Source organism: Symsagittifera roscoffensis, chromosome 1, assembly GCF_963678635.1.
Source record: "Symsagittifera roscoffensis chromosome 1, txSymRosc1.1, whole genome shotgun sequence".
Classification (NCBI taxonomy): domain Eukaryota; kingdom Metazoa; phylum Xenacoelomorpha; order Acoela; family Convolutidae; genus Symsagittifera; species Symsagittifera roscoffensis.
Window position 1 is genome coordinate 12,899,496 of NC_087062.1, and position 14,826 is coordinate 12,914,321.

The 14,826-nt window shown below is 34.2% G+C and overlaps 2 protein-coding genes across 2 annotated transcripts in view; one reads left to right on the forward strand and one right to left on the reverse strand.

Moving 5' to 3' along the window:
- Positions 1–1,234: 1,234 nt before the first annotated feature.
- Positions 1,235–12,503, reverse strand: LOC134856942 (MFS-type transporter SLC18B1-like). Its single transcript, XM_063873272.1, has 5 exons — positions 11,888–12,503; positions 7,040–7,370; positions 5,009–5,343; positions 2,185–2,448; positions 1,235–1,528 (listed from the first exon to the last, which is right to left on the reverse strand). Exons 1-5 carry the CDS (start codon positions 12,192–12,194, stop codon positions 1,323–1,325), a joined length of 1,443 nt encoding a protein of 480 aa, XP_063729342.1. The 5' UTR covers positions 12,195–12,503; the 3' UTR covers positions 1,235–1,322.
- Positions 7,623–14,826, forward strand: part of LOC134857022 (cytoplasmic tRNA 2-thiolation protein 2-like) — a 465,591-nt gene continuing 458,387 nt past the window's right edge. Inside the window, exon 1 of the mRNA XM_063873389.1 lies at positions 7,623–7,640. The gene's annotated coding sequence lies outside the window, so the exon portion shown is untranslated. The remainder of the gene's footprint in view (positions 7,641–14,826) is intronic.

Genomic DNA, 14,826 nt, shown 5'->3' on the forward strand with positions numbered 1-14,826 from the left:
AGCTCAATGGTTATTTCTAATATAATACTCAGTGTTAATATCCTTAGCATTGGATGTACTTAATAGCTGGTTATTGATCAAAATGAACACTTTCAAAATGAACACTAATATTTGCGACTTAGGTTGGAAAACAAGAGATTTCATACTATCACACAAGTTTTGCTAATGTAAAGAAAGGAAATGCACTCAACTTAAAAATAAACTGAAAGTCAAACCCATAGAATTGAATTAGATCCTGAAAATTTTTTTTAAAAATCATCGCGACCTATATGGGAGTCTGAACTACGTTCATCGACTCTTAACAAGATTAATTGCATCAAGAGAAACCCTGAAAGTGGCGACGACTGCTCTTTAATGTCTAGGGAGATATGTTTAATTAAAAAAATACATAATGAAAATTTCAAAAAGAAATTGAAAACGGAAATTTAATTGAAAAAAAAAAAAGAATATATATATTTTTTGAAAAACGCCCGCACGCTTTTAAAGTTAACAGTGATATATTAATCATATACTGGCGTTTGAAAAAATAGCATGCCTCAAGTCAATTTGGAACGATTCCTAAGCCGGATTAAATTGCTGCGCAAAATTTATCGCGCATTTATTGCCCCAAATTAGCAACCTTTAAAACCAATAACTTAGAAAAAAAACACAGGGGAAGTATCTTTTTCAATTTGAGCTAAATTCAAATACTTTTCAGATAAAATGAAAACTTTTTGCTTAAAAATGTCTCGTTAAAAAGTCGATATTGGCATGGAGCATAAATATTCCGTCAAAACAGACTCTTTTTAGATGAGTTTTCTGTACATTTTGGCTGTGTTTCAAATAATCTAAATGGTCTTTGGGTCAATTGTCTGGGCGCGATTAATGTTACAATCTTAACAGTATTTTTCGGTTGAAATATTTGAAAAATTTATTCTGTCATTCATTGATTAATTAGATGATATTCACTCTTCCGACATAATGAAAAGGTAAAATATTCCGTTATTAAACATTTTAATACACGCAGAAAAAAGTTTTCAAGTCGTTTAAATTTATAATTTTTGTTCAGGGAAACAGAAAAAGTCCAAGCTACAGGCTACTTGCTTGCTTTACAAGGGTTGATTCATAGGATGATCTCATTCATTTGAAAACTTAATTATTTTTTACGCTAGCAGCACCTCAAAATTCAGTTTGATAACAAATATATCAAGACAAAATAAGTTCACAAAAAATAAATTTGAAAAATTAGGGTAAATAGAAAAAAGAGAGGCTGAAGGAAATACGATATACCATCTATTTACAAATTACTTCAGAATTACACCTTGAACTACCAATGCCACAGTTCAATCTCTGTCTAAATTCTCTTCCTCCTCCAATAATACAGCTATGTCGTAATACATCCGTCTATAGTTTCCAGATAGCACCAAGTAACCATTGCTGATCAGAGAGCCGACCAGAGAATAGCCGAACACTGCCAGAAAAGACTTTTCGAATCCGAAGTGAGGGTATATGATACCGCCAAACAAGACAGATCCCAAAATTCTGCCAGCTGAAACAGCAAACAGTTCAAAGAGAGTGGCAAAAAGTTGGAAGATAAAAAATTCATTAAAAAGATCAAATGACATACTTTCAAAACTTTTTACTTGCAACAGCTAGTGTATCAGAGAGAATTTATGTTTCAAGGACGCCCGAATACTAAAATTCAATTGCAAAACTTGTTTAAAAACGACAGATTGCTGTTTGTTTTATATCGCTATATTATTTAGAAAAATGCAATTTATTAAAGACAAGCAACGAAACCTTGATAGAGAAAAAGCTCCAAATCTTTAACTGTCTTTAAAAATGTCAAACTGACTAATTTGAAACTAATACACTAATTTGAAAAAAAAAATCGTTGAAATTTGTCCATTGGGATAAAAATGATATGGGATAAAAAGGTATGTGATACTTTTGTACGGAATTCTTCGCCCTGTCACCGCAATAGCCATTATAACAGCTTAAATAAAAACCATGCCACCAATAACCACATATTGATTTCTTCTAAGGTTCGCTAACATACCGCTAATTGTATGCGGTAATTTAAGACCATGCACCCGCACAGGAATGAGCACGGATAATGGTGGGCCTCGAACTTCCGGCCTTTCGATTGCAAACTGTTGGCTTTTCCACTTTCCATCATTTCTCTATGCCACTTCAACACATTACCTGCCAAAAAGAAGTTCATCCAGATTCCGATGACCAACTGGAGCTGGTCCTTGTTTTGTGGGGGGAACCCCAGAGACAGAGCCAGTTCATGCAGTATGAAGAAGACTGGCACGAACACACCGGACAGAAACAGTCCAGTGAAAGCCAGCACGACCACTATGTAGTACTTGTGAAGTAGGAAAGGGAAGATAGAAGGCAGATAGAACATAAGGTTCACTGGAACCAGAAGGCTCGAGCACCACACAAACGTATAACACGCAAACCCTGAAAAAGAAATGATTTTTATTGAGAGCGCCTATAGTTAAAGAAACCAATCAGACATAAAAATTGAAAAGCTGAGTTTGAAGGAAATATAATTTTTCATCACTGCCATCTAACCATTCATATCATTACTATTGTTGGTTTTACATTCAAAAAATTTTAAAAACAGAAGAACGCTGCTTTTAGCAATTATTGAAGGTCTCCTTATGCTTTTTTACCGAGCTTTTCGGAAGACAAGATGTTACACAGCGGTCAAGCTGAGCTTCACAATACAACACAAGAAAATCGAAAAAAAAACGAAAATGTCGAAAAAACTAATCTATCATAATGAATAAGGCTAGTTTTGAATTAAAAACTTGCCGAAACAATAAACTGTGAAATTAGAAGAATCGGAAGATAATTTACAAAGTGGCAACAAATACCTTGGCAGAAACCTTTCAAGTCGAAAAAAAATTCAACAAGATTTAAGACTTATGAAAAGTCCCCCTCGCCCTCAAAACACTCAAAAAACTTAATTTGCTTGGCAAATCAAACAAAATGAGGCAAGTAAGCCGATATAAAATAGCACGAAACCTACTAAGCCCAAAAAAACAGGAAAATAGAAAAAAAGTTAGTTGAAAAAAATTGAGAAAAAATTGAAAAAAAAAAAAAAAATGAAAAAAGAAGTTATTAAGCCCCCTCGCCCTCGATACACAGACACGCACACAAAAACCCTCTTTTTCGCTTGTCGAAGTATGCAATACGAGGCCGATGAGCCGATGTAATATAGGCCAAAACCTATCAAGCCGAAACAAAAGGGAAAAAGGCGATAAAAGATTATCTTTCTATTAGGATGTTTGGCATTTTGAGCAATCCAGAGCTGAGCATAAAAAATATGTTTCCATTCAAAAGACTTGAATATAGGTCACTAAGCCAATAAAACATAGGCCGAAATCATTTGGGCAATGCAAAGTTTTTAATCGAAAAAAAATAAAAAGAAATATATACGATGTCAAGGTGAAAAAATTACAAACGAACAGCAGAGGTAAACCAGAATTAAGCCAGCAGTTGTTAAAGTTGAATGATAAAGCAGTAGGAAAAGTGATGAAAATTTGTAAAGTTGTTCACGGGAAAAATTTCTGGTGACCGATTACATAGCAAGTTTTAAACTAAATGTCCTTAAAGCTCTTTGAATTTCAGAAAAAACTTATCATTAACGCTTCATAAAAAATTAACTGAATTTGAGAAAAATGGATTAATAGGTTTTACTCAAAACCAAATTTGAGCTTGAGCAAGTCCACTACGTTCATCGACTGTTAATTAAGAAAATCGAGTGCAAAATTTTTTCAACATCAAATCAGGCGCCAAGGAGAACGTAATACGAAGATGAATAATGAATCATATTAAAACCCTTTCAATCGTGAGCCGCTGTCATGAACATTTCAAAAAGTTTATAAAAATTGAAAATTCTATTAAAACCTTTTCAATCATGATTCGTTTCGTTGTCATAAAAATTTCAAAAAGCACGAAAATTCCAGGAAAAGCGGCTGAAAATTCTTGTTTTGATAACTTTTTTGGCGTGAAGTGAGGAAGAAATAGTTGCACCCCTGTCGGGGTCACGAATCAAAGTTCTACAATTGTTCCAATATTACTAGAGCTAAAAATGACCATCTGAACTACAAGTGACTAAATTGATTTTCATGGTTCGATCTATATCCTCCTTGTCCGAAAAAATGATTTCTCAATGATTTCATTTTTTTGTTTTATTAATCTTGCGATTAGCTTTTCTTTCGGCAACCTTAATTTCAATCAGCACAACCTCAACCACCGTCACTTCTTCTTAAAAGCAAAACAAATTATGAAAATTGCAAGAAAAAAATCGTCGGAACATTCTGTCATTATTGCCAGCTACCGTCTATTCATTTTTGGTTTTGACTTACACATGATGAAACTAAAAGCCGATTTCTATGCGAGCTGTGCCAAAGTTTCCGATCGCAATTATTCTTCTTAAAAAAAGAACAAAAAAATCGTTTTCCTTGAAAATTATGTCATTTTTTGAGACAGGACTAAAACAGCTAGCTTAGAAAAAACTAATAAAGGTTCATTAAAATGAATGAGAAAATGACTCTTAGATTTGAATTACTTTAACAAAACCAATTTTTCACACCGATTCCTTTCCTCTCTCAGTAGTCGCATTCGGGACACATAAGTATGAAAAAGAACTCTGATCGGCTCTTTTTCCTTTTCCTCCCCACCTGCAAATTGTTTCAAGTAAAATTTGTTGACCACATAGTCCGATTGTTAAGAAAATTTATATGAAGACTAATAAGGCCACGACAAACATATTTGGTCTTCATAATCAACCTCATAAAACCACTCGTTCCACTAAAAAATTGAAGCTCGTATAAGGTGGGGGGGGGGGGCGGGGGTTGGGGGGGTTAGCGAGAGAGAAAAAAGAGCTTTCTGATCCTCACTTAGAAGTGGAAAGAATATCGAATCGAATTTCTTAACAACAACAATAACTCTAAGTACTAACTGACCTTAATTGCGTAAAGGTGAGTTTTTTATTGTTATAAAACTTCACCTTTATCGGTTGCGTAGCCGACAAATTGAGCTGCAACGGCGTAGAGAGCGCCCAATGACAAGAAGTACAGTCCAGCCGTATTTCCATCGACCTCAAAATGATCCTTCAAAAAGGGCGACATCGAAACATCAAGCAGTCCAAAGGGGACCCCAAATAGGGGCATAACGAAACTGAATGCCCAAATTCCGGGTTGAGACATGAAAAAGACAACAGCTTGAACAGTACTAGTCGCTGCTGCGCTAGATGTGTGATTGCGGTTATTTTTATTAGAGTTCGGCTGAAGTAGCGAAACATCTGTTGACATGGCGTCACTGTTATTTGAGTCGTGCAGGATTCTAAACCCAAAGCTTCGAAGTAAGTAATCTAAAATATTGATGCACAATAAATAAGACACAATTTTTCGCAACAGTAGTTAACTAACTCAACAAGGCGGATCTAGGATTTTCTCCACGGAGAGGATTTTCAAAAAACTTGTCAAGTCGATTTTTTTTTCAAATCGACTAAATTAAATTTCAGAAAACTCTTCCAAAACAAAAAACACCCTTTTTAGTCACAAATTTCTTCCTGCAGTCGAAGTGCTGTAGCCAAAAATAATTCTTTTGGGAACTTTTTGAAAAGTATTGACTAAAAAGCGCGCTTTTTCCAGCCAGCTTTTTCTATAAATTAATTTCATTAAAAAGTACCAAAGATGCGACCATTTGTGAAAAATAGGCAACCAAAATTAAGGAAAGGGAAGGGACGGGCCCCTGCACCTCGCTTTGAGCCTGATTCATAAGTTCATAAGGCAAACTTTTTCTAGAAAATGTGCGTGACGCATTAAATACACAGAGGCGAAGCGGAGCTTCGCAACACTTGCGATGCAACAAAACCATCGCAGTACAAGATAGTGAAGAGAAAAAGACACGAAAGAAGACGATTTTTTTGGAAAATTAAGCTAAAAAAAAATTGAAAAAGTCAAAATTTCACTCTTCTGTAACTAAATATAACCAAAAACAACCTTGGTGGAGTTCGCCTTCTTTTACCAAACGAAATGAACAAATGAAATGCAAAAATCAAAAGTCAAACTGCGAAAAATCAAATCTGAGAGTGATCAACCTTTACACTGAAGCCGAGCACCATTTGCGATACCACTTAAAAACAACACTGCAAAATGATAGTGCTTCATTGAATAAGTTAAAAAAGGAATAAAAAAAATGACTTCTGCAGTAATAGCACTAGGATGTTCACGAGAAGTTAGAGCTAAATTTTTTTTACTTCAGGTGAACTCTTAATTTTGAAGAAGAATTCGAAAAAAAATGAAACAAGATGAAAAACCATCTTTTCACACATGAGAGCAAGCCTCTGATTACAATTGGTCAATCAAAAAAAGAAATTGGACTTTAAAACACATCGAGCAAAGCGAGCTCGTCTCCGTCAGCTATTGAAAAGCTCAGTATCATAAAAAACTTTTCTGTTTGTCCGTTTACTTGACGAAAAATCATCACCTGAAAGATACGTCAAATTCAAAAAACATAATACTTTTTTTTAAATGTATTCCTTCAACAACTGAGAAAGACCGATGAACATAGTTCTAACATCCCGTTTGCAATTTTGACGGCATTCTTTTTTAAAAGGAAGAGGTGAAAAAAAGTTACTTTCACTAAACGATTTCGAGAGTTGTTCGACCTTCAATGAGTGAAGTGGAAAACCGAACTTCGAAAGTAGAACTACGAGATTGAAAAACTGAGAGTCAACATACATTTTTATTGTTTAAAAAAACAGCGAACAGAGGGATGAATAAGAGTCTAAAAGATTAAGGAAACCGAAAAAAGTTTTCGAAAAAAATATATCAGATTGAAGCTCTTCGAAATTTAAGAACTACTGAAAATTAGCACTTCTTAACTCTTCTGTTAGTATGAAAGCACTTTAACGCTTCTTCAGAAAAAAAAACGAAAACCATCATGACCTATATAGGTGAAAGTCGATTCGTTCTTTTACACTTTAAAACCCAAACACGTGTCCTTGTCACATACGGTAAAGATATCTGCTTACGCTTCATCGTCGCTGTCATATATCTGTGTCCTTTTGTTTTGCACTGTTGGAGCAGGAAGCGAAAAGATAACAAACATAGTCAAGAATAACTCGATTGCTCCCGAGTTAATGAATGGATACTTGTACCCCCCTAATGAAAAAAGAAGGCTGCCCAAGGGGGGACCAATGGTCACGCCTAATCCAACGCCTGACTCGGCCAAAGAACTGACTCGGCCAGCGTATTTGGGAGCCAAAGAAGTTAACAAGGGGATTCCAGTTGACCAGATCAAGCCAGCTCCGATTCCAGTCAGTGTCCGACAGAGGAAACACATGGAGGCGAACCAATAGCCACCTGCAGCAAAAAAAAACAGGAAGTTAAAACTTTTCACTAATTTCCGCCAATTCCCTAAGTATTCTAATAATGCAATATTCCTAATCCTCCAACAGGGGAAAAAAGTTCATAGGCCTCCTGCAACAAAAAATGCTCCAAGTCCTGCAAAAAAATGATTAAATCTTTCGTTTTTCTAGCATTTTTAACAAATGCTTTATAGTTCGAATCATGTTATCTTCCTAATTGTTGTGATAGTTTGTTTGCCTTTTTGCTGTGATAAACTTATTAAATAGAAAATGAAGATGACTGATGAAAATATGAACACCACAAGACAAGACAAAGATCCTGAAGTAATGCCATGAGATTCCTTGATCTTTGCTCATTGCAAGTCCAAATACCAAGAGATCGTGCGCAGTGCTACGCTCATGCGAAGAAAGATTATCTATCATTGAAACAATATCCGCCAAAATCAGGAAAACTATTAGTAGATCTCTGCAAAGCGCGATCCCTCGAATAATGATCGAAATGTTCAAATTAGGTTACAACTGTTATGACCCAAAAGCTACAAACGGCATGTTCGAATGGAATAATCGTGACACAAGGAAAAATGACAAAAAAGTGATAACGAAGAAGGCCAAATTCGAATTGTGGAAAAACTTTTTTACCATTATATCAGCTACAGATTGGAATATGTTGCAAGGAGAAGTAATTGACTCGAAGACCTTCAACGCTTTCAAGAACAACCTGGACAAATATCGGAAGAAAAGCGGAATTAATAAATTTATACGAAATAATCGAAAAGGAGTACATCATGAGCTGATCGATAGAGGCGACAAAACGCCTAAAAGATCAGAAAAACAACTGAACTGAATAATTAAACAGCTAAATACGCAACTGAAGGATCTTGAAAAAATATTTAACCGAAGAGGCACCAGTGAGAATCAAAGAAAAAACTTAAATACTGTGAAAATGGGCCAAGGCTTATCTAAAGTACAATTGAAAGCGGAGCTTTTGGAGTCTTGCAATCGAATAGATCACCTTACAGTCATTGGAATGAGTGAGTTAACGTAAAATAACACTAAAACAGAAACCCTGGAAAAACATTCAGAAAGACATATTACATATTTATCGCCAACTTCAGCGAACAAGACATTTCAATGACTCACTGCCGGCCAACAAACCGCTAGACAACCGATTATTGTTATCTTTTCCGAACGCTTCGCAAAAATCGAAATAATGAGGAAAACTAGCTAAACAAGATAAGTTTAACCTTTAACAGTTTTTGAAGATATCAGCAGGCCCAGAACTATATTCATCAACATCATGAGATCAGATGAGTGCTTTTCATTGACCTGGACCAAAAAAATGATATTTTTTATCTGGAAAATCGATAGAACACTTATTGAGTCGACGAAGTTATAAAAGAGGTAAATTCCTTACTTACACGTTAAATGATAATAAAACTCTGGTTTCAATGGTATTTTCGAAAAGTCTCCAACCTGAGCTTGATGATAAAAACTGGTGCTTCAATTTTAAGCAAATACTTTTCAATCCTTCTTTTCAATGTTCCTCCTAATGCCATGCGCTGGACTCGCAAAGGTAAAAAACCTTATAAAGAGCTTGAAACCAGCCAGCTTTAGCACGGAATTGCTATCACAATCAAACTTTAACGAAGCCAAAACGCTTGATAATTAATAGCGTTTGACAACGGGTAGGCAAAATTACTTTTACAAAAACTTGATATAAAACTAGAAAAACTATTTATATTCGGACTTCCGATAAATTAGCAGATTTTAAAACTGATATAAAAACAGCAATAAGCTCGCGCAGTTTTATTTGAATATAAGTACAGCTAAGGGATCTTAACTGATGGAACTAAAACCAACTACCGGTTAATGAAAAATCTCCAGCGTATATTAAACAGCGTATTCTCCGCACTTTGACAAATCAAAATTTTAAAACTTAAAGTAGTGAGCGTTTCTCCAATCGCTATCCGGCTAAATTGATCATAAAATTCGATATTCAAGATGTCATTCCACTTTAAAAAAGTTTGAGACATGTCTTCTGTTCTAACGATTCGATACAAAATGTTTAACACTTAATTAATTTATCTAAACGCATCTTCTGTGAAGAAAATTTGTAATTTTCACCAGAAAAAAATGCACACCTTCGAATAACTGTTCATAATAAACTGAAATTTGCCGATCAGGATGCAGAAGTTATCGAATATAGGTAAGCACAGAGTTGTTGTTTCAAAAATGAAGCATTATGCACCAAAGGCATTTTAAAAAACTCATTCAATTGATACAATTATAAAAAAAATTAGGATGCAAATAGGTCTGCTGTTTTACGGATGCACTAAATATTCCACCCTTATTTCTATTTTAATAACCCAATTACTTCCGTCTTGATTCACTTAAAGCGCAATATTAACAGCGTTTCCGGAAACTTTATTGAAAAAAAAGTTAATGATTTATGAGCTGTATGTATACGACCTTCTAAAATTTTCCATGCGTTCTGAGAAAACTTGCATTCAACAAAACTTTTAATTTTCATGTTTATGCTGTTCAAAAACCCATAGTAAACTAGAAGATCAAACAGAATACTATAAAGAAAACTTTTCGCGTAAATCAGCAAAACCATGTTGCTTGCAAAATAATGGTTCGATCCTTAGAAAACTACTTGTGAAAATCTTTTCCTACCACCGAATCTTTCGTCTATGACAAAAAAGTGCCGGTTGTTCAAAAATGGAAAGAAAACTATGTTACGGATAATATTGATACTACCCCCTTTTATTTTTCAAAGTTAGTAATCGCTTGCCGGGTTTTAACAATCCAATCTCAGTGAATGGATGCAATCAGATCCTTATTATAATCATTTTGCCTTACAATTTGACCTCTTAAGCTTCGGTAAATTTCGAGAGATCCACGTTTTAATGACTACTCAGAAAATTTTCTTTTTGTAAAGAAAAAAGATCCTGAGACGGCTGCTGAAAAGCTATCAGACCACTAATATATGCTTGAAATTCAGACCAAAACTTGATCTCTCGGATGTTGCTAGTTTTCGAGAGACCAACGATTTTATGACTTTTCAGAAAAAGTTTCCTTTTAAAAACTCTTCAAAAATGTGGCATTCTCTCATGCTATCTGGAACATAGAAAATCAAATCACTAAAAGTATTTCATTGAACTTGGGCTTATATTAAATGATTTTGTAATTATCATATTTACTTCAACAAAAATTATAATGTATTTTGTTAATTATTACTTTATCATGTATTTTTAAGCGCTGGGTAGACTCTCAGCAGGCAATGAAAATACCCTTAGTCTATCCTCATCATTTGTAGTCTATTTTAATAGAAACAAAAACACTTATGTCTAGCAAAATGTTTATGTTGTTTGCATATCTTTCATATTTATATAACTGAAGCAATAAATTCGTTCTTTCTTTCTAATAAAAAGTTAAAGTTTCTCCAACTTAAAAATAATTTGATGAACTAACAACCACTTCGATGTTACCGACATAACTTGACAAGCAACGAAAAAATTACTTTCTTGGAGTGCGGCGGCGGATATGATCAAACATATTGCCTTCAACAACTCTTAATTTCAATAATTCTTATCCCATATTTGTAAATCTCTAAAAGAGCAACTATTTGAGGCAGATAAAGTTGGTTAGCTAATTGCCCAGGATAGTTTTTTTATTCAGACCAACCATTTTACAAAGAAAGTTGACATCGAATATAATCAATCCAAGGATCTTAGGATATCAAGCGTGTGTTTGCACTAGCCTAAAAGCGGCTCATTCAATTTTAGTACGTTAAATGAGCCAAACTTTTCTGCATGACCTCCCGCCTCATAAATGGTGTAAATTGAATTGAGACTAAATTTCACATGACTCAAAATTAGCCTTTTTTATATAATAGCCGTCCAAAAATTATAGTTTATCTCGAGATTAGTAAAGGGGCAGTCGGAACACTCAAGGTTTTGCCCTGATATAAGAGCAGTCTTGTTTGTAAAAATTGTTCAAGAGTACTCAAGTTGAAGATTCGCATTCAAACCAGGAATGGATTGAGAGCTGAGGAATTTCCATCTCCATTTTCTAGATGCAAAATAAATTCTTACAATTCTACCAACAAAAAATAACAAAAAAAGAACAAAAAATATAACAAAAGGTCTTAATCAAGAGCAAATCAACAATAGCTACCTAAAAACTGATCTGCTTTCATTGTAAGTTTCTCTTATTTAAATGAATAAACGAACAAACATTTTCCTTTTACTTAGAGCTAAAAATTCGAGACATCAAGATCTCATACTCGTCGTTACACATACCAAATCTAGTCGCATTTTGGTGACTGCAGCTGCACATAGTCTGCAATTAATCCTAAGCATCATCATCATCAGCATTGGTGTTTTGTTTATTCACAACTTTTCAATATACATATGACTAGTTATTATGTAACCGTGAACAATCGGCCAAGAAAAAATGTGATCAAATATCCTCCTCTTGGTTTAACATTCAAAACAAAATGGTGTTCACCTGGTCCGTCGCCCAGTAGCCCAAGACATATGTTGGCAGTGGCTCCAATAATTGCTCCAGAAACAAAGAAGAATTTATTGAGTTCTGGTTTGGCACAAAGTGGCAATAGAATTGAAAACACAATATTCGCGACATCGTTCGACGCTACAATCGCCCCGACCACAAACTTCGAGATGTCTTTCTTCCGTTCGGCTTCATTTGGGAAAAATGGCGCCATTAACGAGTAATTTATTCCCTCCGCTACGAAAAGAATCAGCCCACATGACAGAGCTATCGCAGTTTTGTGACTTAAATCGCAGCATGACATGACAATTTTTTGTAGCCTTGCTCAATAGTTTGTTGACAATACACTAAATTTTAAATGTATTGAGAACTTTGTTAAGTAGGCAGCAGGGTGATATAATTAATATCTACGAGTTGCTTTCATGAATTGGCATTAATAATCTCGAGGCTATCACAGTTCGAGTTGAAACGAAAGTACGTTACGTTTTTGCACTGATCGCACCTGAGTTAAGCTTAAGTATACGATGCGTAAGGTTGACAAAAATGAATTCATTCGAATTTATCAATACATATCAGTGCAACCTGGTGTTTTGTTGGATTTTGACCATTCAAACATCTAAAAATTTAGCTTTGTCAAAACTCAGATTTTTAAAACATGATTAACAATCTTATTACAAGATCTGCGGTTCATAAGCACTTAATTGTTTTTCGAAGAACTTAAAATTAGTTGTAGGAAAAAAGCAGTAAATAGCGAAGTAAGTCAAAGACAGACAAATAGACGTAAGGTTCCGCAAGACTCAAGTTATCAACACAGGAGGAAATGCAATTTTAGATAGAATACATCTACCGATTACAGAAACAATAATCGAGCCATCAAAATTATTCAAACGGACTTTTCCAATGGACCAAGTCACAACTGCTTGCTTTAACATTACACAAAAAGGCGACGCTGAGCTTCGCGCCACTTGCGATACAACAAGTATATTATTAAACCAGAAAGACGCAGAAGAAGTAGCAAAGAAGACTTCGAGCGAAGAAAAACTGAAGAATGAACTAGAAAAACAAAAAATTTTAAAATGAAAAAAAAACTTTTTTTTCATGATAAAAATTATTTAATTTTCAGGACAACCTTGTGGGGTTGATTTTGAGCAATCAAACATTTGAAAATATAGAGCCAGAGTCTTATCGATTTTCAAAGTAAAACCAGAAATTCGTAGGAAACAAAAATTTTGAGTAAAAAGCCGATAAAAAAATAATGCCGACAGCCAATAAGCTGAAAATCAACTATCATGTACTGATTATATATTGTCCACCGGTGCTTTATCAGTAGTTAATGCAAGATCTAATTCGGAAATTAAATCGAAAGAGTTTAAGTCGATGACAATAAAGCAGAAAACTTGAAATACAAAAAAGACATAGCCCAAACAAGTAGACAGAAATTGAGATGAAAGCCGCTAAGTTACAAAAGTTTGAAAAAAATTATAGTCTCGAGAAAACCTAAATATGCCATTATTTTTTTATATCTGGGTATCAATTTGTCTGGAATAAATATCATTTTTAACAAAAATAACACGCCAAATAAGACCATTGAACATTAAGTTTGCATCGGAACAAAAATTACGTAGCGGTAACAACGTAACAATGCTAATTGCGAGAATAACAACTAAGCGCATGCGTAATAATGCCGTGCTCATTAATCGACAATAAAAAAAATCGATGAACAGTATTTAAAAATAACTTTGTTTGTGACAACTCCATTAAAAATTTTCAAAAAAATGCAAATTTTTTTAAACTCAATTCCTTCCAATAATGGCTTTCAAAAAATTAAAACGGCGGACGATTTCCCGAAAAAGAAGAAAACTTCTAATTAAAAAAAAACAGGTTCCGACTGGATTCGAACCACACGCTTTAGGCATATTTAATATAGCTTACTTCTACAACATATGTGCTGGTTGATTCAATTCGAAACCTTCAAAATAAACGAAATAAAAAGCCGAAAATTTATTTAGAAAAAATTTAAATTTTTTTCTCACAAAAAATTGAAAATTTTTTATGTTTAGTTTTTTATTTGTATTACGAAGGATTTAAGAGGATGGCCAAAATTTTTCAATAATTTCTTGTTAGAACTCAATCAATATAAAACCAACCAAATAGAACAAAAACAATAGGAAAATAGGTCGACAGAATGAAAGCCGAATGACCTTGTGCCGATCTACAAATATTAAAATTTTCGAAATACAATTTAAAAAATCAAAATAGGCAACTACTAACTTAAGCACAGGGAAAATACAGTAGCCATGCTATTAATAAACCATGCAGTGGTACACTAGCGATGCATCGGTTATAAAACATACTGATTACCATTTGACCATTTTGTGAACTAAGTTATTTACAGGAAAAAAGTCTAGAACCCGCTTGCAATACCCGTGCTAATCACAAGGGTAATCATGTCGCCAATTAACAAACAGCAAAAAAAAACACAAACACGAGCAAATAACGGCAGAAAGTTTCGCACGCAGAAAGTTTCGCATTTTCTTTTTGATTTGAATCAACTTTTCGAATACCTTTGAACCATTTGTCACACTGAAATCGGCAAATGCTCCAAATGAAACGCATGTAAAAAAGCGACTATGATATTAGAATGAGCTTTCGTGGAGATGTGTTTATGGGAAAAATCAAAGAGATAGGTTTCAGGGAACCAACAGTACGCTTGATAACGCTAAATAAATAAATTGTGAAAAATAGCGATACATTTTTCAAAAAAATTAAATATTACATAATTAGGTACAATTAAAAACCATACAATTTTGTGATTTTTTTTTCATATCAATTCATTGAAAATTTTTAAGATGATAGAAAAACGTCACATCTCGAAAACTAAAAGCAAATGAGCAGTCGCATTTGGACGCAAGATTTGCAACTTCTGAGAGTACTCA

Coding starts and splice junctions, on each gene's coding strand:
- LOC134856942 (XM_063873272.1), bottom strand. CDS start 12,194: ATGTCATGCTGCGATTTAAGTCACAAAACTGCGATAGCTCTGTCATGT. Junction 7,371..11,887: donor GCTACTGGGCGACGGACCAG/GTGAACACCATT, acceptor TTTTTGCTGCAG/GTGGCTATTGGTTCGCCTCC. Junction 2,449..5,008: donor CGGCTACGCAACCGATAAAG/GTGAAGTTTTAT, acceptor TTTCTTTTTCAG/GGTTTGCGTGTTATACGTTT.